The 26193-nt window shown below is 41.3% G+C and overlaps 1 protein-coding gene across 5 annotated transcripts; it reads right to left on the bottom strand.

Moving 5' to 3' along the window:
* Positions 1-3592: 3592 nt before the first annotated feature.
* MKNK1 (MAPK interacting serine/threonine kinase 1) lies at positions 3593-25991 on the bottom strand. 5 transcript variants are annotated; one of them, XM_085586284.1, is made up of 13 exons: positions 25946-25991; positions 22325-22419; positions 19253-19351; positions 18479-18576; positions 16988-17067; positions 15506-15579; positions 12343-12447; positions 9319-9374; positions 8667-8762; positions 7699-7893; positions 6929-7093; positions 6274-6317; positions 3593-5352 (listed from the first exon to the last, which is right to left on the bottom strand). In XM_085586284.1, the coding sequence occupies exons 3-13, from the start codon at positions 19347-19349 to the stop codon at positions 5124-5126; spliced, it is 1239 nt and encodes a 412-aa protein (XP_085442410.1). In that variant the 5' UTR covers positions 19350-19351; positions 22325-22419; positions 25946-25991; the 3' UTR covers positions 3593-5123. The 5 variants fall into 5 exon arrangements, with proteins under 5 accessions (XP_085442410.1, XP_021384579.1, XP_021384596.1 ...); XM_021528904.3 differs by lacking the exon at positions 25946-25991 and adding an exon at positions 24926-24972; XM_021528921.3 differs by lacking the exon at positions 25946-25991 and adding an exon at positions 24926-24972 and having other exon boundaries at positions 6274-6314.
* Positions 25992-26193: the final 202 nt, after the last annotated feature.

The following is a 26193-nucleotide window of genomic DNA, read 5'->3' as shown; positions in this document are numbered from 1 at the left end:
GCCTTCAAAGCTGCCCAAGCTGTTTAGACCCAAAATGAAAAGTGGGATTGTCAAACCTTTAGGAGCCTCATGGTGTTTCCTGCAGGAGTAAGAACCTGCTCTAGTTTCAAGTAAATCTTGAAGTAAATTGCTCAGAACGGGGCAATTTTACAGTTGCTTTCCCTTCATTGCAATGGATCTGAGAACAGGGGCAGGGATGGGAGGGAAACACTCTGTGCTGATTAAACACCCCAAAAATGGCTTTGCAGGACATCACAGCAGTGTGAGGCAGTTGCAGGCCAGTCATGAGGAAAAGCTGCATCCTTATGCTGCTGGAAGAACATGGGGGATAAACAGGACCTTCCCAAGGCAGGAGTGACATGAACTTTTCACAAAATACAGAAAGAATTTCTGGATGTGGTACTCCAGTTAGCATGGAGACAATTAGGAGATTGCTGTAAACTCAGCTTGAAAATACCCAAACTAGGTTAAGAGTTCTCTGTAGAGCAGCAAGGATATGACACAGCTCAGCATAAGAGGAAATCAGCCAGTGTGGGAGCAACATTTGCTGAAGTCAATTGGAAGCTTTGTACCAGAGCTTGGTGCTTAGGCTGAGCACAGAAAGCATTTGCTCCACAAAAGTTTTCCATGGCAGGGAAATATATTTTCCTCTGAAAGCAGCATGTGCCCATGGATAATGTCACCCAGAACACACCACTCACTTGTGAATTATCCAATAGAGTCCACTCCTGTATCATCCCACCAGTGCTGAGTGCAGCCCATTCTGCCCTCCCCTCTCCAGCAGAACAAAAGCCAATCTGCTTCATCCAGCACCACCAGAACTCCCTGGATTGTTACTGTCACCAATAAAATCCCTCAGAAAAGCTTAGTGACCAGCAGGAGCAGCCTCACAGGTCTCCAGAAATCACCTGTGTAGCTCCAGGGGTTGTTTCTCCACTTCATTCCAAAGCAGGCTGCAGGAACATCCCCTGGCTAAGCAAGTGGATCTAGAGCTGCTGCAAGAACATCAGGGTGAAAAATAGGAATGAAAAAAGGAGCAGGAAATAGATGAGGCAGCTCTGCTTTCCCCACAAGTAGACTAGAGCTGGGTGCAGGCATTACACTTGTAAAGGCAGCTGAAAATAAAAGATCTGAAGTCCTGAGGGTGATGATTTTGGGCAAGGGAACAATGAGGGAAGCAAGATTCCCACCCATATACACACAGAGTGCTGCCTCAGAACTGGCCACAGGACTCTAATCAGATGTGGTGCCAGTTAGCTTTGTTCTGGATCAAAGAGGAAGCAAAAACATAAAGCACCTGACCCCAAGGTCCTCTGTACCCTCTGGTCTGCAGAGTCCTTGCCCTTGCCCTGCTTCTTGCTTAGCAAAACATTCCAGGAGGCACAATTCCCCCTTCCCTCCCACTCCAGGCTGAATCAGAGCAAAGTTGCTGAACTGGGGCTGCCTGTCAGCCTGCCAAACTTTGCTAACCAATCTTAGTGTGAAAGCAGCTGTGACAGGCAGCGACAGAAAATCTGGTGTCAAATTAATTAGCTGGAAGAGACCCAGCCAAACACTGGTACTGTGGCTCCCAACCTCTGGATGAGTCAATTCTCACCCTCCTCAGTATTACAGATGTTGGGCTGGGTGCAGAGTCTAATTTCCCAAAGCAGCCCATGACAGCAAGCTGCCACAAGACAATTTAAAGATGAAGCATTTCTTCTAGAGTTGGGATTTTTCCTAATTGGAAGGGAATTTGTGTCTCAGTGACATCCCCCTCCAGACTTGAAAGAGGGATTTTTTTTCCCCCAAAAAACAATGACAGTGAAATGGCACCATTGGTTTACAACTCTTTGTTCTTCCCAGAGAAGTGAATTTCTATGGTTGGAGAATTTTAAAAGTCCTGATGGAATCTGGAAGGGGTAACTAAACATACATAAAGGAGGGAAGGAAGGGAGGGAAGGGAAGCCTTTCAGTTACCATGGCAGTATGTTTCCATGGAAGCCAAATTTGAAGCCTGTTGCTGCCACTGGAGTGGCCTGAAGAAAATTATTAGTTTTGAAAATTAACAAAGCTACTCAGTACCTTGAAAGCCAGCCCACCCACAGCCCTCCAAGTAACAAAGGCATCTTTGCATCCCTGAGAAAGGATTCAATAAACATGTGGGGAAGGAAGAGAGAGCAGAAAAAATACCACACAATGAAAAACGGGAGCTTCTTTTTATGCAACCAACAATGCAGAAAACACACTGGTAAGCGCAAGGCTGAGTGCACTTTGTGAAATATTGCACATAAAGGTCAGCAAAATCCTACAGAATCCTGTGTCACTGGCTTCTGAAGGAACTGATCTGAGACTAGAGCTGCTTGATTGCCATTTCTTTGAAACTATTTCCCCCTAAATCATGCTGATGGCTCTCCCTCAGTTTACTCACCCACCTTCCGGAAAAACCTTGGGAATAGAAAGCAAAATTTTCTTGTGGGCTATCTAATCAATATTAAAGATCAGCTTAGCTGCTCTGATGCTCTCCTTGCTGGTCAGAATAACTTTCTGAAGTCTTGAATAACTTTTTGAATTCTTGTATTCTGCCTTCCCAACCCAGTTTCCCCATAAAAAGACACTTTTCCATCATTTTTCAGAAGCCAGGGAGCCCACACAAGCTGCTTGGTTCAGTTTATCACATGTAACTGAAAACAACATGGCATAGATTCAGCCCTTCCCAAAGGGGAGGCACTGGGATTCAGTGATGAAGCTTTCATGTCCCACAGGCTGCCAAACAAGAGACTCAGCACAAGAGGCAACACAAGCAGATCCAGCACTACCTCAAATGCACAGATCCCAGATTTAGTGACCTTCCACCTAGAAGCAAGAACCTCTTCCTCACTGACATGAAAAGAGCACTGTGAAAACCTTCCAAATGAGGGCCTCTGGGGATAACTCACCTGAAGAGTTATTCCCAGTGAAAGGTAAAGATCAGAGGGAAAGAGGCACCTGTTGGATCTTCAGCTGAATCTGACTCCTCATTTCAAGGCAAAGAGAGATCCAAGACCTGCCCCACTGAAACATGACTCCTGAACCCCTGCCAAAGTCTCCTGTGCTCTCTGCTACCTCTCTTGTCCAGGAGGAAAAGGGAAGGAGAAGCAAGTAATTTTAAAGCACAGTTCAAATAAAAGCATTTCTTTTAAAAGAAATGCAAGTACAAATAAAGGGCCTGGCACATGGCTTGGGATTCCTGCTCTGTTCAGATTTCTTTCAAGGCATGAGCTGCACAGAGCACTGCTGCATCCCACACCTCCGGGAAAGCAAACTTCCCTACCCAAGAGCCACAGACCTCCAAAGAAACTAAAAAATTACTCTGCAAGAGGCATTCAGAACTAGACTACACATGAGAGCAGAACAATTGGCTTAAGTTAACACCTCTTCCTTGCTTGGGGTGCTTTTTTCAGTTCCCAAAAAAGAAATCTGAGATTACAGACTGATAAATAAAATAAATCAATAAAAGAGGGAGGTATGCCTAGTCCTCAGAGACTTCAACTGTCTTAAATCCAGTGTCACACAAAGAAGTAATTCTCTTTTCAAAAGCAAAGAGGGAAAAAAACCATAAAGAACTGCCAAATGTGTTAAATACATAATTTAGGGCATTTTAATTAAAAAAAGCAAAATACATTTCATCATTCATCAGCTGGCACAACATATAAAATTTTTTTAAATAACAACTTTAATATTAGTCACAAAATACAGCGTGTTTTATAAAAATAACTATATGCACTGATATTACTGATAATGTAAAACCACTCTGAATAGGCCATGCAAAGACATTCAGCTTTGACCTTTCAACTTCCAAGTGCCTGTTGCATCTGCTACTTTATTCCTTCTCAGTCTGCTTGGGAGGGTTTTGTGCTGGCACTTGGGGGCCTCCTCCTCCCCCACCTGCACACAAAGCCCTGGCAAAAGGTTTCAAAAAGGGCTGACAAGTTAAGGTGCATCATGGCCATCTCATGGGCCCAATATTCACAGCTTATTTTTCAGAAAGTGCTCAACATCTGTGTCCTTCTCCATGGACCTCCCTTTGGTCACTTAAAAATCTTCAGCTTTTCAGCCAAAACTCTTCCAAATTATTCTTGGCTCTGTTGCACCGCAGTGTTGAAACGGAAAGCAAAAATCTAGACACACAGCCTGAGGTTACTCCAGGAGGCAGAATTCTGTGGCTGCAGCACCATTTTTGTACAGCTGTACTCTGCTTGTGGCATTTCTAAATTATTCACACACCAAAATTTGCTGATGTCTGTCTGTTCACATTAGGAAGTCCAGGTAGGACACATAAAAGGTCATGGAGAAGTACAATTTTACAGAAGGGAAGGTTTAGCTGAGGATAGCATTAATATAATAAAACCCCACATTAGTATTAAAAAGCCTAACAGTAAATATAAACTGTTACATAAACAGTCTGTTACACTGCAGTTATCAGATTTAAGAATGTAACTGTTCCAAGGGGACATAATAGACATCAAACTCCAGAAAATTAAAAATGAGAGGGTATGGAGTACAACATAAAGAACTACAGAGCTCTCTCCATCTCTAGAAATTTGAGCAATCCTTGCACCTTTACAGTACCATCTCGTTCCATTTAAGCCCAATGAATATAATGGAGACAGAGATCCACCCTGTCGTCACCTTCATGAGTCTACAGAAAGAGAGGAGGGCTCTGTTGGCTGAGAACTGTCCCTACTGCTGGCATTAACAGCAGCAGCTTCAAAACGTGCTACCAAGGAGAGCAGCCATCAGCAAAGAGAGGCTTGATCCTCTGCCTGGCAGTGTGGGTTTTTCCTGATGTACTCAAGTTTGCATTTTAAACTGTGCTCTTCTAAGAAGAAAATGAGGAAAACTTAGTGATTTATCACCTCACATAATACAGCAGAAAACTCATCTTCTGCAGTTTAAAAAAAAAATATCAGTTGAATTATCTTAATGCACTAAATCTGACAGGCAAAAAACATTCCCATAAAAAGCTGTCCCCTTTGAGTTACAAGTCACATCACAAGAGCAAGCTCCTAATCAAAGTGTCGGAAGCAGAGCAGCTTTTATCAGCTCTAAAATCCAAATAAGAACACAGACTCGTCCTGCCCCCGCCGCAGCAGGAAAGAACTTCAGAAGGCTTTGTGGGGAACTGGCTGGAAGTCGCTGGTCTTGGTGGCGTGTGCCATGGCCCTGCGGCGGGCCAGGCGGGACTTGGAGGGAGGGGACAGCTTCACGGAGCACACGGCGTGCGCGGCGCTCCGCTGCTCCGCGCTCAGCTCGCTCTCGTGCTGGGACAGCTGCCGGTTCAGGGCTATGGCCTCGGCTGCAAACAGGGTCAGCTCCTTCGCGCTGCTGTTCCTGCCCGGGGAAAGAAAAGGAGGAAGCAGTTTCAACACAAGCGCTTCACCCACTTGCCCTCACAGCAGAGTATCTATTTCCAGGCGTGTTTATTTCTTCTACCAAATCATCGAGACAGCAAGCAAAATGACCAGTTAATACTTGCATTTATCCTCACCCAGAGGATCAGCAATGCATGACAAAAACACTCTGGGATTTTGGAAACAGCCACAGTTCTACTCCTCCTTCTGCCAAGGACTTCTGATTTTATAAACCCAGGAAGCCACCTCAGATGTCATCCTTAATTTCTAGCTGTTCTCAAAGGATGGGCATATGGGGCCATTCTGCTCCCCTTCTCCAGAGAACTGCAGTCCCACTATGACTGCACCTGTGGCTTAAGGAAAGGCATTTCTGATGGAAGAACCACCTGAAATCACCAGCAGCAGACACAGAGATAGAAACAGATGTGTGACTCAGGCTCTCTGGCACAGACAATCTCCCATCAAATCACCTCCAATGAGGCTTGACCTGCTCACAGTAAATGGATATTGTGAGTGCCACCAGCTACAAGGAAAGTCAGATCCAAGTCTGTGTTTATGGTGATAATTCACCCATCAGAAAGCAGTCTCTTCAGGTAACACACACCTTTATGCCTTTTTCTACCCCTCCTGGGCAGCAAGCTGACCAAACCATCATTTTTTCCTAAGATTAACACTGCACTGCAGGAATTCCCTCTAATGCTTTTCCCACAAGCAAGATTAGATCATAAAGAAAATTCAGTTTTAATATTTCTGACGTTCTTAACAAAATTAGTGCAGCACATTTATGAAGCTCCATTCTCAGCCAGGGATACTGTCCCCTAATTTGTAACTCCTCCCTCCCACCCATTTTTCAGGAATTATTCTTGGCCATGTTTACAGATACTTAAAAAATAAACCTTACCTTTGAAGAACTTGAGGGGTGGGCAATCCTCTTTCAGGAGCCTGCTAGAAGAAGCATAGAAGAGAAGTTAATTACATATTAGCAGCTGGGAACCAAATTTCCCAAGAGTGACAAAAAACAAGTGACTCCCCCAAATCCTTACAACCAACAGATATTGCAAATAAACTAATTCACTATGGGCTTACAAATCACTGTTTGCAAAGTGTATTTCATAATCTGTCTCCCCTCACAAGGAGATTTCACAGCTTGCAGGTATAAGACTACAGCTTTGGAAGCTCTCCAGAGGGTCTATTCCTTCTTTCCTGAACAGGAAACTGAAACATAAGAGGACACTGCTGCTCTTTATAACCATATTTGCCAGCATTCTGCATTACTGTATTAGCACAATAATTTGTGTACCGCAGTACTTGCTATTCACAAGAAAGCCATTTAAAATGCACAAAGCAATGATTAAACAAAACAAAACAAACATTCAAAGGCTGACATATTCATCCAAATATTTACCACGCAGAAAAAATAAAGCCACTGCATATCATTTAATTAATCAAGATACAAGCACTGAAACACACAAGGACTCAAAAAATTCAGAGACAGGGAATAGCTTATTTGTCACTCTGGAAGAAGAATAACTCTTTATATAAAGGGGAATACATACTCCTTGAACCCATGAATGTTGCAAAACTTGAGCAGCACTAAGTCTTTCTTTGGCATCACAAACCAGCAGCTTTGAGATGAGATCTTTGGCCTCAGAGGAAATATGTGACCAGTCCTTGTCAGGAAATTCATATTTGCCTTCCTGAATGCTCTCAAAAAGCTTGTTCTGGTAAAGAAAAAATTATTCAATTGAAATACACAGCAACCAGAAGGTTTCCAGGTGAGACTGCCCATGCACTTTTAGCCACCTAATGTGGAGGGCAGCAACTGAAACCATCCAGTCTCCTTATGCAGTCAATGCAGGGTGACAGGCAGCTGCACAGAGTGGCTCAGTGCAGCCTAAGATGGACACAATACAATGTCTGCTGAAAACACTTCCCCCACTCCTAAGAGGGCAGATAAAATACTCCATTTTTAGAAAATAAATTCAATCCTCCCAGGGCTTAGCTTGTATCTGAGGAGTTGCAGTGACTACTATAAACCAGATAAGGACTACAGAACAAGGGAGGATTCCAGAGCGTGAAAAAGGGTGAGGAGAAGTTCTGAAATCTCACAACAGGAGGAAGGAGAGGCAGTTGCCCAACCTTACTTTAGAAACTGTTATCACTCAGCTTTTATACTGCCACCCTCACTTTGTAGTGACAGCTCATCTTCCCAGCTACTTGCCAGCATCAGGCACAGCTCTCCACTGCTGACATTGCAGCAAGTTTTACACCCAAAGCCCAGGGGAGAACTCTGCACTCCCCACACACCCAGGACATGCACACTGACCTGGCAAACCCTGCAGACTTCTCCTCTGTCCCAGCCACAGTCCGTGCCACAGTTGCCCACAAAAGGGGGGTAACCACTGAGCATGATGTACAGAATCACCCCCAGGCTCCACAGATCACACCTCTTGTCATAGAACGTGGCCTCCTCCATGAAGACTTCCACCACTTCAGGTGCCATGTATTCTGCAGAGCCACACTATGAAACCAAATTCCATCAAGTTTTCAAAGAGAGGGTCACATCAAAACAAGACTCAGGTTTATAATTTTTCACTCTTTATACCAAGGTGCTTGGTGGAATAGCAAAATATAGGCATCAGTGAATACTAAAGTTCCTATAGTTCTTTACCAGCACCACAAGCTGTTCCACATGGCTGTGAACCTTTAATCCAAGATCAAAATATTAATTTACATCTTTCAGGTTTTTTAATCTTATTCATTAGTTACCAGAGAAGTGTATCAGGGGAATAGATTTCTGTAAGACTTCTGCAACACTGTCAGATTTTTCTTTCACAGTAAATGGCAAAAGCACGGGACTGTAGTTTTTCAAACTAATGTGTATTATAAATCTACAAACTGATTGGAGAGCTTGCGTTCTCCTTAGCTCATTGGCTTGGCTACAGGAACAAAACATGGGGAAATGAGCACAAAACTAAGGTTCAAAGTCTGTCTATAAGCATACAAAAATGGGCACAAAAAGTTTCCCCATTTGATTGTGGAAGAGATAAGCAGGACCAATGTGTCGCATGCTGGCCAGCAAGAAAATTAACACTGTGAGCTCCTGTGCTTTTGTGTATTTGTTCTGTAACTGGGAAAGCAAGACAGTATTTACCACACATACACTTGCTTGAAATGAGCTGCCCAGCACTGGGTGTAGTGGCAGTAAAGCCTTTTGGAAGGACTCCTCTGGATATAAGAAAAATTGGTTTACAGCAGAACAAAGAAAGCACAAAGCCACCGCAGTTCTCTCACCGGCGTTGTTAATTCAGGAGTTGTTATTGGAGTACATGCACTGTTCAGCTTCACCCCACTGCCAAGATCAAAGTCACATATTTTCACTGGTGATATCTAAAAAAAATAAGAGGTCATGAAGACTGGGATTAATGCAAAATCTATGAATATATGTGAAGTAGAAAACCCCAGGACAGAACACAAATCCCTAGTGAGACCCAATCTCTTACAGCTACCTTCCACTCCTTGCATTCACCCACCCTGCCCCAGCTGCACCCACACCACCAGCACCTGATCCTGCTACATTATTCTTTTATTTGGCTAGGCAAGTGCCAGTACACATCAGGGCACTTTGAAAACTCATATAAAGTGACCAGCTGGTCTCTAAATGCTGCTTGTCCATCTGGGTACTTGCTCAGAATAGATGAGGCACTAGGGTGTCACTGCCATCCCTCTACAAGGCCAGCTGGCTTTTTATCTCTTAGCCAGATGTTCACATTTTCACAGCTCAAAGAAGAATTTAGTCTCTTTTTTAACCTTCAGTTCTGTCAAATTTAGTTGAAGTTCACTAATGGGTTCAAAAGTTTTCAAGAAGAGAAAAAAATACAAGGACTGTTTTTGGGAACCAAATTTTAAAAATTCAGTTTGGAAAGTTAAGAGACCAGAGCAGCACCTTTTCTGGAGATTCACACAGGATGTTTTCAGGCTTCAGATCCCTGTGAGCAATGCCTAAACAGAGAGTACAAATGCTCATTAGAAAGGATACTCTGCTGTTTTATTTCTCATAACTTCTCTTTATTAGAAGGTGTCCTGGGAAATACTCTAAGTCTGAGCCTGCTACACACATCTGCCCTTCTTAAATATAATAATTTAATTGTAAAGTGCAACTGTTAAATGTCACTGTTGCATCCTGCTATACCTTTATCATCCATAACTGTACAGGAGAGTCTGTCAAGCAAGAAAGAACCTAACATCAGAATATTTTGTTAGCCCAAGTCAATTATGTTCCTTAAAACCAGCTTATTAAGATGACTGACCTGTAGGAAAGTTTAATTCTTTACATGGTTTAATTAAATTATTTTTGTGCCTTTTACAGTAAAGTTGTTCTTTCCAGATGGATCAACTGGCTTGCTGAACTCCTACCAGCACAGAAGGTGCTTGTGGCACTCTCCACTGCAAAAAAATCCCCTGACTCCCAGGTGAAAATATCCCTTTGAGGTATATACTTGTTGCTGAAGCAAATGAAAAATTAAAGTTTCAGTTAGAAATGCTGAAGAAAAGCTAGATGAAAACAGCCAAAGGGCTTCTTTATTTGATTCCTATCAGGATAGGCAAACCTAACAGCGAAGCACAAAGTTATCTGTGTAATCCACATGCAAGATGGTTCTCTGCTGTCAAAGTTCTTCAAATGCCTAAAAACACAATTTCTGGAAGTTCTTCATTTGATATGATCAAAATCAATTGGAAGGTAGAAAATGAGAGGCAAAAAAAATCAAATCAAATGAGCAACTTGGCTGTAATTTAACTGCAGTCTAGTCTTGATTTAGAAACTTACATTCCAAGAGCACCTTATATTACTTCAGAGTACAGGAAGGAAAATTCCACCAAACTCTAGGCAAGGAAGCTTTTAATGTCATTTATTCAGCACACTCCACAAGACGTGGCAAAAAAATCTAACAGCAGAGCCCCCATCTAAAGGAATCAGTGCTCATACTGACACAGTGCACATGGCTGTGGCACAAAAGATGGCACAATGAACCCACTGAGGTGGCCTGTGCTGATATTTACAAGGCTGACCAAACTCCCAACGGTTGGCTTAGCTCACAGTGGGAAAGCCAACATTGTCTTTTTGTATTATTGTGTGAATTCAAATGTCTGATTATGTAACATTTGATTTTGCAGTTGCACACAGCACTGAGAAAACAACTGCTTTTAAACACCTCTCCAGTAGATTATTAGCAATAAAGCACACACATCCCAAGTGGGTGTAAGTCAGGATTATCATCCAGCTGAGTTTTAAACTACTACTGTCAAAAGAATTAGTTGTCCTTATTCAAATTTTTTTAAAAGCATTTAGCTATAGGACTTCACCATTAAGCTGTGCAATAAAACTGCTTTAATTTCCTGTTTACTTTAGTGTTCTGTACCCTACTTACTAATTATTTTAATGTCACACAGAAGAACCATAAAGAGAACAATAAAATGAAAAGGGGATGTAGCTGATTCTGCAAGCTATATCCCTGCTGTCCCAGCTCACAGCAAACAACAAGAAAGCAGATTGCTGCTCTGCAGCTATTTTAATCAATCACCCTCCTCTTGTTTGGGAAAAGGGGAATTAAAACTAAAAGCTGAGAGAGAGCTACAGAAAGGTATTAGCTCAGCTGATGTGAAGCCTCTTGAGTGGAGTACCTGGATTTGCAGCTTTTAAGAAACCCACTATAGCCCTGCACATCAAAAAATATTTTTTTTCCACATATTCAGCCTAAATTTCCTGCTTTTTATATGTCCCATATCTCAAAGTCAAAATCTTCTAAACACAGGTATTGAAGAAGCACCTTCTCGGAAGGTTTAATTATCACAGACAGGCTGTGAAGATTACAAAATCTCTTGATCCAAACTAAGTTTGGTTTCACATTCAAATATACTTTTTGTAACAGTCACAACATGTAACAAGACCCACATTCCTCAGGTTTTCCCCTTTTATTCCTATACATTGATACAATTTTCTTTTTAATAGGTTCAACTTGTTGAGGTACCAGTGCTGTGATTCCAACTCAGCACATAAAGAGACCTGTGACTTGAAAGTATGGAATACAACTGAACATTTATTGATCCAGGGCCGGTACTAAGCAATTTAGGTAGCAAATGCAAATCTGCTGAGATCCACCAGGTTAATAAGAATGGCAAAAAGGAAAGAAAAAATGTATCAAAATAAATAACCCATAAACAGTCTTCAATTACATGCCATTCTATTCAGACCTAGTCACTGTAACAGTAACTGAAGCTGCAAGGCCAGATAATCACAACATAGCAAAAACTTCAAAAGTATCCATCATATTCCCAAAAATATACTCTGGGATGACCATAATGCACAGAAATTTTTGAATTTAAACCAAAGTATTCCCAAGTCAAAAAAGCAGCAGAAAAACGCTAACAACAACAACAAAAAAAAAACAACTCTACAAACATAACTGCTTTAAATCTAAGCAAATTCCAAAGGAATTGAGGACACTTTTGAATAAAGTCTATGGTTCACCTAGGTCTCTCAATTTAACAGTGAGAGTCTAAATATGGGGAGCCAAAAACTACTGCAAACCAACAGGTCTTGTGACCAGCAGAAATTCTGAGTAATTACAAAAAAGTAACTCTGTCGACCTGAAACACAAGGAAATTAATATTTTATTAAATCACTTTTGAGTAACCTTTGTGTAACAGGAACAAATAGACTTAACCATAATGGTAACTCTCTCTGGATGCTGATTCAAGTGTTCTTCTTGGTAAGTCTGTAACATTTTAACACTCCCTATTACTGAAAGTACTACAATGTGAAAATAGCTTCATAAAGGAAAATAGCTTAAGTCATCTGGCATTGCTGTGAATGTGAACACTAGCAAAAGCTGGCTACTTAGAGATAAATGTGCTTTATAACCTGAGTGTACAGTATTAACTAGGAAAGCTGAAGACAGCCTTGTCTCACCTTTTGTATGAAGGAAATCCAGAGCAGAGGCAATATCTCTCACCACTTTGCTTGCTTCTCGTTCATTGAAGTGCTTCCTCTTTTGTATATGGGCCAAGATTGAACCTGTCAGGATAACAGGTGAAAGGAAAAACCTCAGTATGAATGGTGAACTAGTTCCAAGTATCATGAATCCATAATCTCATTTTAACACTTTATAGCAGCCTTTAACAGCAGGCAACTTCTGTGGAGCAAAGAGGGGAATGGCTAAGAAGAAAAGGCACAACTGAGCAGCTTCACCACTTAAGTGTGCTAAGACATAATTTTCAAACAGTGCAGCTGTCTAGTTTAAGCACAGCATGAGAGGCAATCACTTTTTACTGCCCAAGGACATGACTGGCCCATTTTCCACACACTGGGACAGTAGAAATTTGTCAGTAGTACCAGTAAAACTCAAACATCAGCTAAGGAGATACATAAATACTTCAGCAAAACCCAACCTACCCCAGGTCATGGGTAGTCATACTCAAACTCCCCTCATTTTCTATAATATCACTACTGAAATCCTGCACTGAAAGTCAAGGATATGTGTTTTGTGCCTCAACACCATCAAGGTAAAAAGAGATTTGACCTTTAAATACATATCAAACTCCCCACAGGCATCAAGGCAAGGCTTCTGCACTGACTTAAGGAAAAGTTTGCTCAGAGATATGAAATCTGACAAAAGACCTCTAAATTAAAACATACTGAAAAGCTGGTAGCTTACAGGCAGAGCCTCACTGGTATCCCTTTAACAAAGAATAAAGGGAGGTTTGATTCCGCCTTTTCTTAAAATAAATTCAATCATTCCTCTTGAAAGATTAAAAATGTCTTAAAAAAACCATGTAGTCCACAGATATCTCACTCCCTAAGTAGCCTTACTATTGCCTTCTATTTTCTTGTTCAGAGAAGTGTATCTGTAAAAGCAATCAGGCAAAGAAATTCAAGAAGTAAGTGCTATTTGTTATTAGCCCCAGTACACTCAACATTTTGTATCTCAGGTGATTTCACTTTTATTCTTTAGTTGTAAATGTGGAAGGGAATATCCTACTGGGTAATTCCTATTCTAATACCATCAATGTAACAGCCACTCCTCCTCCACAGTGAGCATTCAGAGAGGGAAGAGAAAGGGCATTCAAAAAGAAGGGAGATATTCTCAGATATGCACAGCCATGCTGTGTCAGGTGGGTGGAGGAAGGCCATTTGGACCAGGTTATCAGATTACAAACACAGACATTTTTCCCTTGCCAAAACAAACACCACCTAGTTTGCTACAGATATTTTGAGTGCACGAAGTTCAAAGGGGTTTCCTGGTGTAGTTATGCTTTGCACCTTTAGAAAGCAGTAACAGTTCTTCAATGTTTCCAGCCCTGTGGAAAAGATCCCACACTTTGCAGGAAACAATACTGAGCCACCTGTAAGTGCTCATTTCACTCAGCATGTTTATCTGAAATTACCTGTCTGAATAGAGCTGATGTTCAAATTCTCTCAGATAAGAATTATATCAGTATCAATAAAAACACACTTTACTGACTTTATATTCAGCCCACGTAGAGAATTCTCATGAAGAAAGAATAGCAGGGCACTAGTTGTTCCTACCTCTCCAGTACTCAACAGAGAGAAAGCATCATACAGCACCTCTCAAAATGCATTTCAGAGGGGAAAAAAAAAAAGAGGCAAAAACCCTTAAATCATATCAGTTCAATCTAATCAGCTCAATTTTAACTCATTCAATTATAAAATGCTGTCAGACAAGGATACTAAAGGGCCTCTGGACATCACAGTGAACTGAAAACAGATAAAACAGCAGCAGAGCTCCTTCAGTTACAACAGCTACTGGGAGGCAAAGTTGAAAATGGAAAGCCCAAATTATGCTCCAAAACTGTAAGTAATAGCAGCCTCTGAGACTGGAGTTACTGAAGTAAGACTTGCATTGAAGATTAATGTTCTCGTTCTTGCCAGCCTTGACATTCCCTTCAGAATCTGCAGTGCATCAGAGCTGACTCTAATTCACATTCTTTGTCTTCAAACCACATACCTAACCCTTTAAATACTGATTTTTTTAAGAGAAAACTAGTCTTAGCCCTAGCTGAGCTTGTAAAAACAGTAGCTAAAAGGGGAATAGCATTATTATCCTCTCAGCAGCCATGCAGATACACTGACAACCACAGACTCACAAAGAAGAGGATTAACTAGTGGAGATGAAAAATAAGACATATGCAGATTCATCTCAATCAGGCCCTATAACAGCTAATTTGTCAGAGACATCTGTGCATTAAGAAAAAGTGTTATGGGTAAATAGAAGAAAAAGATACAAAATTTTGAGAAAAGTTAAAGAAAAGTTTTTACACAAAAAATATGCACATCCCTCTCTTTCAAAAATAGTTCCGCATCTATGCAGAACAGATTTTTATTTCTTGCATATACAGTTTGCACCTAGAAACCTTCTTGACCAGAGACAGTAGATGGTCTCTGGGCAGCAGGATACTCCAGAATCTCAGCTTTCCTTTCAAGGGTTGGCCAACTAACTTCTGGTTTTGCACAGCCATGCAATTAGCATGTAATTATACTCCATGCAGACAAATGTGAGAAAGTCCATGAAGTGCTTGCTGCAGCTTTCTCATTTCTCACTTCCAGGTGAGTGGGAAGTGCTGGAGCCCAGTGACCAGTCAGGCTCACTTGATGGGTTCTCAAACACCCACAAGCACAACTGGCTCTCAATAACAGCAAACCTAGGCACAGGCAAGATGATTTTCATAACAGAGTTCCATGAGTTCCAGACAGTGAAGTCAATCCTACATCAAGGAAAAACTCTGCCAGAGTTCACAGATGCTGCACTAGGCCCATGCATGACACCTCACATCCTGTGTGTCTCCCCTCCCCTGTGACCTACTGACTGTATTTCAAACCTGTCACTTTAATATAGCTGACATTGCCATCACTCAGCCACAGAAAGAGATTGCAAATGCATGACCAAACCCATCAATACTCAAGAATAACCATACTTCATGCTGTGTATAACACTTCCTCTACTTCTTGTCTTGAAAGTATCAAGCATTTAAAGTTCTTCAATTATTACTTTAAAACAGAGGCAAATAGGAGCCAAAATGATTCAATGAGCAAAGGCACAGTTTCTGCACAGTACCTCCTCGCAGCTTCTCGAAGACCAGGTAGTATCTTGAGTCATCTTCAAAAAATTCTATTAACTCCAAAATGTTCCTGTAAAAAAAGAAACAAAAAGAAGGGAACAAAAGAAACAAGCATGGAGTCTACACACAGCAATGAAGAGTTTCAGCATGGATAACTAGGAACTGCCAGAAGTAACCAAAAATACAAGTTCTAGTAAAACAAGTTGCTTTGGTTGCCTGTGGCATTAAAACCACATTTCCAACTCCCACTGAAATTTAAGCATGGGAAACAGGCCAAACACCACATTCAGACAAGATTGCAAGAGCTCTGCTACTGCTCAATTGACAGGAAGATAACTGTTAGTAGGTTGTATTTAATAATTTAAAACACTGCATTTGTGCTGAAGGCAGGAATAAAGAAAAAATAATTAAACTGGCATTCTTTCTCTCTGGAAATCACAAAGCAAAACACAGGGCTCAAAGGAGACGGGCATCTGTCAACAAGATATTAAATCCAACTCCTTAGTTGCCATTTTTAGACTAACTCCTGTTTAGCTCATGTAAATTCTTTGCAGCACAAATACCTCAGGTTGCTTTGAGAATGTCAAATGTGTAAGTCGGATTTTTTTACATGTAATGATACATCCAACCCCCAAAATTCTCCATGTGGTCATGTGAGCTTGAGTTTTTCATCAGTTGTGCACTGGATGACCATTTACTCTTAACCTCACACAAGAAAAAAAACATTGTCTGGTTCTCTACAGCATAACATAAGCCCATGAGTTTGGTAAACAATTTGGTTTAAAAATTATTTCTGTATGTTATATTAAGTATTTGTTTGAAAAATTCAGTAGAAGCTGCACAATATGTTGTATATACATCCTAGATCAACAGAGACATCTAAAAGTAGCTTTAGGACTGGCTCAAACTCATCACAAAGCTCCCAGAGCATGCTGCCAGTGCTGTACAACTTTTCTTCCTCTTCAGTCACGAGTAGCAGTTTTACAGTTGCTTCATCCTGTGGCTGCATGAAGTCAGCACACATCCAAATGAGAACTACATTAGCTTTTTGCTGATCTTAAGAGTTCCAGTGCAAAAGCAGGAAGGCTGACACAAGGAGGAGAACAAACCACACATCAGGGAAAGGAATGGTAAGATCTCCTTTCCATAGCAGCTGGTATCATGTCAGCTTTTGCCGATGGTGAAGTCACAGGGGAGAGCATCAAAATGTTAATTTCTCATCAGGACAAAAGCCATGCATCATTGAAACAGATTCAAGCTACATTGACCTGGCTGCTGAGTTATGTAACTATTAAATCTGTACATGTTCCCTTAAATTTCACAGGCAAAGCAGGGGAAATTCTTACTCTGAATAAGCCAAGTCTAAATTTCAAGTGGTTTTAAGGGGACTACAGCAAAGCTTCTAACCTTGTCACACATAAAAATTTGAAAACAAGGAATCAAAACACTTTAAATAAACAAAGACAAACCATACTTACTTGTTACCCTGACACTGGTACAGAGTTTCTATCTCACGAAAAACCCGACTCCGACTATGCCCAGCATTTTTTTCAATTATCTGTGAAAAAGAGTTTTAAGAACTCATATTTGAAAAATTACTGCAGGAACTATGCATACAGCTCTGAAATTAGGTAACTGTTCTAAGGTTTGAATCTAGGGCATGCCCACTGGAGAAAAACACTCCACCTTTGTTTGTTTGTTCAATTCCTCATCTGGCATTTTTTTTACAGAGCACAGCAGTGTCAGCAGAGCTCTGGAAGGCATTCAGAGGACAAGAGAAATTAGGACAGGAAGAGAAGAAAGGAACTAAGTCCACATGTTACACAGCCAGTGACCAGTTACCACAAGCTTTTTCTTGCATCATTTTAACTTTGCAATGTGTGGAACAGGATATCCTCTTGAGTTCTACCAAGAATAGATTTGAGTCACATCAGACACTGAACAGTCAAAAAGAACAGATTTGTCATTAGAGGCATTTAAGCAACAAGTACCAAATTCAACAAAAAATTAAAGTTCATAGTATAAACTTTATGGAGACCCAATAACAGAACCTAAAGAAAACATACATTCAATCTCAGAGCCATGAGAAGCTACCTTCCTTCACACCATCCTCAGGTTGAAAGAGGACAAGAGGCTGAGCCTGAATGATTGCTGCATAAACTGAAAGCAAGACATCACAATGATCTGTATCCAGGACTGGTTTCTTATTTCTGCAGCCTGAGTTCTCTGGTGCAGAACAGACAACCATCCACCAGTATACACAGGTCTCTGCATCTGATCACATCCAATTCCTCACGCAGAGTTTTGTTTATTTCAACCTTTAAACTTCAACAATTTTACAAAGTACAGAAAAAAATCCAGCATCTATAGAACTAAATTTTAAAAGAAGCTTAAAATTGGTGCCTATTTTTGAATAGAATCAAACATAAAATTCCCCTATTGCTGTTATTTGTGTTTGTAATTAAATGGGGGACTCGGGATAAAAACAAATTGTAAATGAGCCCTAACACTTTTCAGTGACATTACAGAAAGAAGATTGGCGTCTATCAAAAAATAAAGACAGCTATACATGAACCATTGGCAGCACCTGATGCTCCCTGAACAGTACCCAAAAGCTTGCAATATTTGGGAGACCATGCTGTGTAATGACTCAGCCTCTTTTTTCATAAAAAGAGACAAAGGTAGACTACAACTAAATCAGGGCATGAGAGGAAAGCTTGCCCTGAGATCCAATCACAATGATTTACTGTTTGCGATTTCTACCTGCAGCTGATACACCAGTTCACTCTGGAGGCATAACACTTAAGATGACAGTTTTCTCAACAGTTAGAAAACAAGCTCATTTCCAGCATCAAAAATTTCCTAGAAGGATCTGCTATTACCCACTCTATTGCAGGTTTTCCCTGAGATGCTCAGAGGGAGAAAACACATCACAGAGAGAAGTGATGCTGCTTTTAGTCTCTACTTACCTTGACTGCATATTCTTTCCCAGTTTGGAGACTGACAGCACCCTGAACTTTAGCATATGCTCCCTCACCAAGCAGCTCAGCAGTCAGCTTGTACAAGTCTGCCAAAGAAATCCAGAAGAAAGGACACATCCATCAAAGTGAATTTTGAAAGTCAAAGCTATTTTAATGAATAACATCAAGACAAGCTCTTTATCTAATAAGCATCCCTCAAATTTATGTAGTATTAAAGCAGACATGCCAGTCTCAACTACATTTCCTTTTTCACCTCCCTCTTTCAAGTTCCAGAAAAATGAACATGTAAACTTTATTACAACATCAAAAATTGCTGAGATAGAAAACATTTAAAGTGTGAACAAATGTGTAATCTCTAGGATCTCAGCCACTACATATGTCTTCATGCAAAACTCAGTAACAATTTTTCAGGTTGAAGACAATTAATTCTTTGTTCAGAAAACGCCTGCCATACATAAACTACTTGCAGAGATGGTGTTTTAAGTATAACAAACTTGAACATTTAAACCTAGAATGCTACTACCATTTTTATTTGAAATGTACTTCCATTGCTGCTTGCCCACTAAGAAGTTTTATACTGCTCAGTTTTCTCACTGACTGTATTTTACTTACAAAACTTCACAGTATTTGTGCACACATCTATTCAATCAAAACCCTTTTGGCATCATCTCTGTTCCTACCAAAAAATGCAATGTTTAGCTAAGTAAAACAGCAGAAGCAAAGCAGACTGTAACAATTAAAGGCTTTTAAATTGTCACCAACCTTCAAACTTCCCAGGGACCTGATCTGTAGCTCTGGTTCTTTTTTTCTTTTTCCTTTTCCCACTGTCTGCTATGGGGACAGGCTGGCTGCTGACCATCTCTGTGGCAGAACATAGAGGTGACTTCAGCAATAAATTACTTCAGGAGAAAATGCACATACTCTTGTGTGTTTATTTTCTTATCTATCCAAAAGTTTCTCTGCTTTTCTTCACAGGCTGCCACCTCCTTTCCAAATATAAGAGGAAACATAAAAAGGCAATTTGGGTGCCAATTAATAGTTTGGGTGGGGGGTTGATAAATAAATGTAAAAACAGGATGGAAAAATAATGCATCTATACTGAATCCTTATCTCACAGCACAGTAAGGCAAAGCACAGAAATAACCCACAACAGAACACATGCCCTCATACCAGACAGCACTTGCAGCCCTCACAAGGGCATTCCTCTGAGCTATTCTACTGTTTTACAAAGAGATTTTTTTTCAAATCAGCTCTAGGAAATGAGCCTCCAAAACAGCAGGAAGGTGTGAGGAAGCTTCAAATAACTCAGTGAAACAAAGTAATCACAGGAATTAAGGTATCACAGGAGCAATCTAGGTCACAGAACCATAACGTACCTTTCTAAACCACAGATCAGTGGGTAATTTATGCTCCAAAGCAAGAAGTGTTTATGGCATTTAGATTTTTTCCCCCTACATTACTATCTGCAATACTACAAGAGCTTAGTCAAAGGTGACAATTCACTGATGCAAGGTAATATGGCAGAAAAAAACACCTGCACATTGTTATTGAAGGCTTAAATAAAAACATGACCATATTTGTACAGCTAACCTATCTCCAAAAGGTTAAATAATTCCACACTGAGTTTCTAGACAGGAGCACTTCACACCAGTCACATTTTTTTCAGCTGAAAGTCTTCAAGGCAGTAGCAAAGTGCACCTAAGACATTTTACAGCCATAAGGAATTCTGACTAAATTAACTTTTAGTCATCTTGTACTACAAAAAAAGCTAAATCAATAGAAATAGTATAATTATGGGAACACTAGTAATGAAAGAGCAAGTCCCAAAAACTTCTGTCAATTCTGTTTTAACAGATTGTGATGAGCAGTTTTTCTGCCTTCCACTGTTTCTAAAGTACTCAAAACATGGGAGAAGCTCCAAAGCAGAAACATTCCACAACAGTCTAAATACATGAAATACTTTTTCTTTGCTCCATTATATTTTTCTTGTTTTTATCTGTCAGTGATAGCTACTGTGAGTGTCACTTAGAACCCACATGTCTGAAAATTTAGGATGTTATTTTGAAAGTCCTTTCTCCTTAACAACTTAGTGAAACACTTTAAACATATATTACTCAAAGCCTCAAAACAATAGTAAATCCTCACTTTCAAGTCTTAGGCAGAATGTGTTCAGAAATCATCATGATGGATGTTATTTGTGACTTCTCAAATACAGTAATATAAAGCACACTTTGCCAGTTTCTAAAGGAACAGCTTCCTTTTAACTCAAATTGACACACATACAGCTTCAAATTTTAACATAAAGAGAAGGTGAGCCTTGGAAGCTAATTCCAGCTCTCCTCTTTTTCAATCCAACCTGCATCAGAAGTTGTTCAGAACTGGGACTAAAATGACACACATGAAGCTGCTCAGAGATGGGGCTGCTCTGCTTGAAGGTGGTGCTTGATTTCCACAAGGTGTCAAACAAGTAACTTGAATGACCTGACCTACAAGTCATAGCTAGACAGATTCTATTCCATTTCAAATATCACAGCTTCAGAGCTTGAAACTAAAAATCTAGTTTTGACTAAAAACCTAAAAATACTAGCTTTGACTAAAAATCAGCAAAAACTCCAGAATGTGAATCCTCAGCACAGTTGACAGCTTCACAACCAGCTCCTGCACTCTACCAGCTGGCTCTGATATTTACAGTCAGCTGTTTATTAACTCACTACATTATTTCAATTCCCTTTAATCTGACTCCATTCCTAAAGTACAGAGAATTGCTTCCCTGAAAACAGGAAGTTCACTAGTCATGTATACAGAAACCAAATTGCTGAAAAGTTGACATTTTTAACCTAGAATCTTTTTGCCATCACACTAAAGCATGAAACATTAGCTGTATTAGATTCTTATTATTGCTCAGGTCTGCTGTTTCACATCATTGTGAAGCTCACTTTTGTCAACACAGCCCTTCCTTTAAAGGTATCACAGCTTCACTCCCATCATTCATTTGTTATAATGAACCAGTACTTAATTAACAGCTGGTACTACAGGAAAATGCCTTTAGTCCAGCCAAACACTTTAGAGATTTTTCATTCTTTCAAATAAATGTTTTTTTTTGCCCTGCAACTCTACAACCAAAAGAGTTTCTGGAGACACAGAAGGACAGTGGGCCTCAACCATTCAAGCAATGCTGAGGTGTTCTGCATACTGCAGGAATGCTTCTGTGCAGGGACGCTGTGGGCTCTGGGGCAGCTCACCCTGCCAGACAGAGCTCAGAGACTGGATGGACTGCTCTGGAGGGAATGGCCTGTGGACACATCAGGTCCAAGGTGAGTGTCTTCAAATTCTCATCTGTCCTTCTCCAGTCAGATTAGGATTATTACTCACAGGATAATGTTACCAGTAAAATCCACACTGTAAGTAAAATGAGAGCAAGTTTCTGTCTTAGCTGCAATTTTGTTGAAGCCCCTGAATTTTATTACCATCATCGTAACTCAGCGTTGAGGCAATATTTAACACACACACACACACTATTCAGAGCCTGGGGGGAAGGCAGTTACAGGCTTTCTCTTTTGCTGTAAAGAAAACTTGCAAACAAAGCCAAGATAAGAAGAAAAGGAACAATTACCATAAGTTTCACTTCATTCAGACCTGAAACGTCTTTCGTCTTGCTTCCTAACACTCCATATATGAACATGCCAAAATCCACTACCCAGACCTAACTCCCCTCTCATTCTAATCTTCTTCCCAGAGGAAGGAAGAATATATTTGGAAAACAAGCACGTGTGTGTAACAGGAAGCACTTGGAGAACACAGAAGAGATGTCTTTTTCTAGTATGAACAAAATACCTTGTTTGTGTGTTTGAACTCAGTGGAAGACAGCAGAGTTCAGGACAACCACCTGCTCCAAAACTGGGTCTTGCTTGAGCCAAGTTGTTCTGGAGCTGGAAAGAAACACCATCACATTACCACTCAGAAATCTTTAAAAAGTTTATCCACACATTTAGGTAGTACCCAGAGCCTGAAGACATTGCAAGGACCTGTTGTGCTGAGCTTCACTGTGAACACACAGCAAAATCACACCCCTACAATTTCACTGGAACAAAATGAAAACAGACTTCAGTCCAGTTTTCCTCCCAGCTCAGTGTCTCACATTGTTCCTGGACCCTTCCTCCTTCATCAACACTGATTTCTGTAGATGTGGCTCATAATGAAACTGGACACACTCAGCAGATGCTGATTCTGCAAAAACCATCCAGCTGCAGGAAGCTCAGAACCCAAGCTGCCTCTATAGAGTAGCTACATAGTGATTAATTGTATTTGTAATGTTACACAATGAATACTACACAGTGATTAAATATGTTTGTAACATTACACAAATTGTATTAAGACATACAATTTGAAGAGGAAGAATGTGCAATGATGTATGACAGTCCTGTGTCAAATCAGAGAAATTATTTTAGTCTCATTCTGTATTAAGTATATTAATTTCAAATTGTAAAAAGTGAATACTCTTACTTGATTTTTGCACTAGTTTTCCACAATCATTCTTAGCTGTCAGAGTCACCTTCTCATTCCACCTACAGTACAACTTTTAGTTTCATTTAATCTGAGTTATCCACGAAGGGAGAGGAACTTAAAAACATTCCATCATATTCTCAATAATATACAAGAGCATTAACATTTCCAAATGAACTGCCAAAAGTTCACAGGAAGCCCAAGCAATCCAATTTCATGAAAGAGCAAGTCTGACAAAAAATATTGATCCAGCCTTATCACAACATTACTGCAACAACCCACAGTGTCACAGCTGACACCACCTGCCTGAAACCCTTCATACTGGGGAAAAGGTTACAGCAACCTTTCTCTTTACATCCATGCTTCCCCCTGCCATGCCCTCTGTCACACTTCCAGAAGATCAGTGTCACACCACCTCCTGCTTGAGCAATTTGCAGAGTAACTTTTTGGTACTTTCACTTAACACTTCCTTTGCAAACTAAGAGGTGTTTTCTGAGGTTCCCAGTGAAACCCTCCAGCAATGGGTGGATCTCACTTTTCAGGACAGCACATCAAGTTATTTCAGATAGATTCCTCCCATCCCAATTTCTTACTCACCAGGATTACTGCTGGGGAAACAGGGAGAACCTTGTGGAGAGGGGAGCACACAGCTCTCCTTTCCCTCTTATGTTGGAGAAACAGCCTATTTTGACACACATACTGCAGATATGAGACTTGCTGAAATCAACCTGTGTTTCCCCAGGCACACATGCATTGCTTTAAAAGCATTAGTTATCATTCAGAATGACAGCAAAAGAACAGTTATCATCCCCACTGGAAAGACAAAGGCAAACAAGAGAAGTGTCCTGATCCAGCTAAAGGAGAACAAATTAGACTGCATGGGGCTTAAAAACACTATAATCTTTTTAATTTATTGTTCAAGGACAACATGTCTCCAAGGCAGCCACAAGGATGGGAGGATCTAATAGGGTGTATTTCACAGGACTAACACATAATTGTGAATGGTGAGCTCTCTCAGGAACAACATGGCACACATGCTGGTTATTGCACTGAAGAACATCCTCTGTCCTTCCACACCCAGCAGAACAGTCAAACAGAATATTTACTGCTACTGACCACTGGCAGAGAGCTCATATTTAAGGCTTGCCATCACAGGGCAGTAAAAACTTAGCAGCAAAGTTATTTTAAACTCCATCACACACATTCTAAATGAGAAAACTCCTAGCAATAGTGCATTGACTCAACTGCTTAAAGGTTCTCCAACCCCTAGAGCACTTTTAAATTAAGGAGATATCCAATATAAGTAAGTTCTGAGGACCCCTTACTAAATAGCAAGCTGTTTACTCTCGTCTACATCTGATGGCATGAACAACTCTCAGAAGACTGTCTCTGCATTACCAAGTAGTTCCTCTAATCTCCCTCAGCTCCCTTGCTAGTATAAACCAAAGAGGAAAACTTCTTAGAAGACAACTTTTCTCTTCATACAGATACAAGATAAACATTTCCTGCTCTTGCTCCACACCCTACAAATGATCAATCAGATAATCACATTTGTCACTGGAAAAAAAAGCTACACAACATACACCTACACCAGCAAGCAGCCTTGTTTGGAGAAGCTAATCTAACTTAATGTTTCTCTAAACCTTGAAGCAAGACTGATTTTTCTTTATCTTCCCTTCTCTGTCCTGTCAGCTCTAAAATTAAGACATTAAACTCCACTGCATTGTCACATTTGATGTCACATAAGATTTGTACCAGTGTTCTAACATTTGTTACCAGGAAGGTACTAGAAGAAGAGAGGAAATTCCTCACAGCAGTAAATACTTTTTTTTGAAAGCATTACAATACTGGTACCATGAAATAATATCATAGGTTGAAAAAGACCTTTAAAGAACCAAGAAAGATTCAGATGCACAAGGCACCCCACTTTACCTGGAAGGCTGACAATACAAAACACCTTTAGAACTGAAGTGAAAGAGGTTCAGCTCTGCAGGCGTGTTTTGCCTTGCTTCCATCCAGCATCTGGGAGGCATGAAGAGGAGCTCTGTTTAGGTAAAAAAAAAAAAAAAAAAAAAAAAAGGCAAACAATAGTTCTTTGAAGTCATCAGAACATACACCAATCTTCCCAAACCCAATTGTGAGTCATAACATTGCATGATAGAGGCTTTTAGAAGACAACAGCTTGTAAATGAAAAAAAAAAAAAAAAAAAAAGAAAGAAAAAAAGAAAGAAAAAAAAGGGCAGTGGCTTATTTCTCAACACATCCGACACTCCACAGAGAAGTGCCAGCGGTGTCAGGCAATGGGCTGACTTTTGGCTATCACAAGTCCTGCTGATGCCAGCAGCCGAGCTGTCACCCAGGGCTGTCCCGCTGCTGCTCTCTCCTCAGAAGGTCACCCTGCTCGAACTAATGCCATAAAGCACCCATCAGGCAGATTTGCAGTGTTCCTGGGGGTTCACAGCTCTCGTTTTATGCCAGAGGAAAAACACAGGAACGAAAAGATTTCTCGTGATCACACCTAGAAGTTGGTTCGTTCGCCCTTGCCTGCTATTTTCCCGCTCCAGCAATGTCCTCAACAGAGAGCAGCCCCCGTGGGAGAGTACATACACACTTACCACTCTTTATTGAAAAACGCACTAGGTGCGAAACAAAGCACTTTAAACCTTCGGGGAATAAATTTCCAGCTCCAGACACGAGGCAGCTCCCGCGTTCCTTGGGGAGGGCCCCCAGACCCAAAGCTGCCGGCCGGAGGGGCTGAGGCACCTTCCCGCCGTCCCCGAGCAGCCCGAGCGCTCTGCCCGCCGCTCTCCCGGACGAGCCCCTGCGGGAGCCCCTGCGGGCACGGAGCGAGCCCCTGCGGGCACGGAGCGAGCCCCTGCGGGCACGCAGCGAGCCCCTGGGGACTCCCCTCCCCGGCCGAGCCCGGCAGAGCCCGCAGCCCCCCGCCCTCACCTCCATGGCGCCGCGGTCCCTCCTCGGCGGGGCGGCGCCGTCCGCCCCTTCCCCGAGCCCGGGGCAGCGGCGGGAGCGCGCCTGCGCGCGGCACCGCCCCTGCCGGGAGCGCGCGGGGCGGGGCCGCGGCTCCCTGAGGGGACGGAGCGGGGCACGGCAATGGGGCACGGTCCTGACCCCCTGGCTCTGACCCCCCGGCTCTGACCCCCCGGCTCTGACCCCCCGGCTGGGCTGGCTGCTTGCCGTCT

The sequence above is a fragment of the Lonchura striata genome, chromosome 8, assembly GCF_050655825.1.
Source record: "Lonchura striata isolate lonStrDom1 chromosome 8, ASM5065582v1, whole genome shotgun sequence".
Taxonomy (NCBI): Eukaryota; Metazoa; Chordata; class Aves; order Passeriformes; family Estrildidae; genus Lonchura; species Lonchura striata.
Note: the sequence above shows the minus strand (reverse complement) of the source record. Positions and strands in the feature narration are given on the sequence as shown.

Excerpts from the sequence above, each read along its gene's own strand:
- MKNK1 (XM_085586285.1), bottom strand. The coding sequence starts at position 25,026 with ATGCCTCCCAGATGCTGGATGGAAGCAAGGCAAAACACGCCTGCAGAG. Across the intron at positions 7,894-8,666 it reads CTCCTGAATTAACAACGCCG|TGTGGCTCTGCAGAATACAT; the intron begins GTGAGAGAACTG and ends TTGGTTTCATAG. Across the intron at positions 6,318-6,928 it reads AACATTCATGGGTTCAAGGA|CAGGCTCCTGAAAGAGGATT; the intron begins GTATGTATTCCC and ends TGCTTCTTCTAG.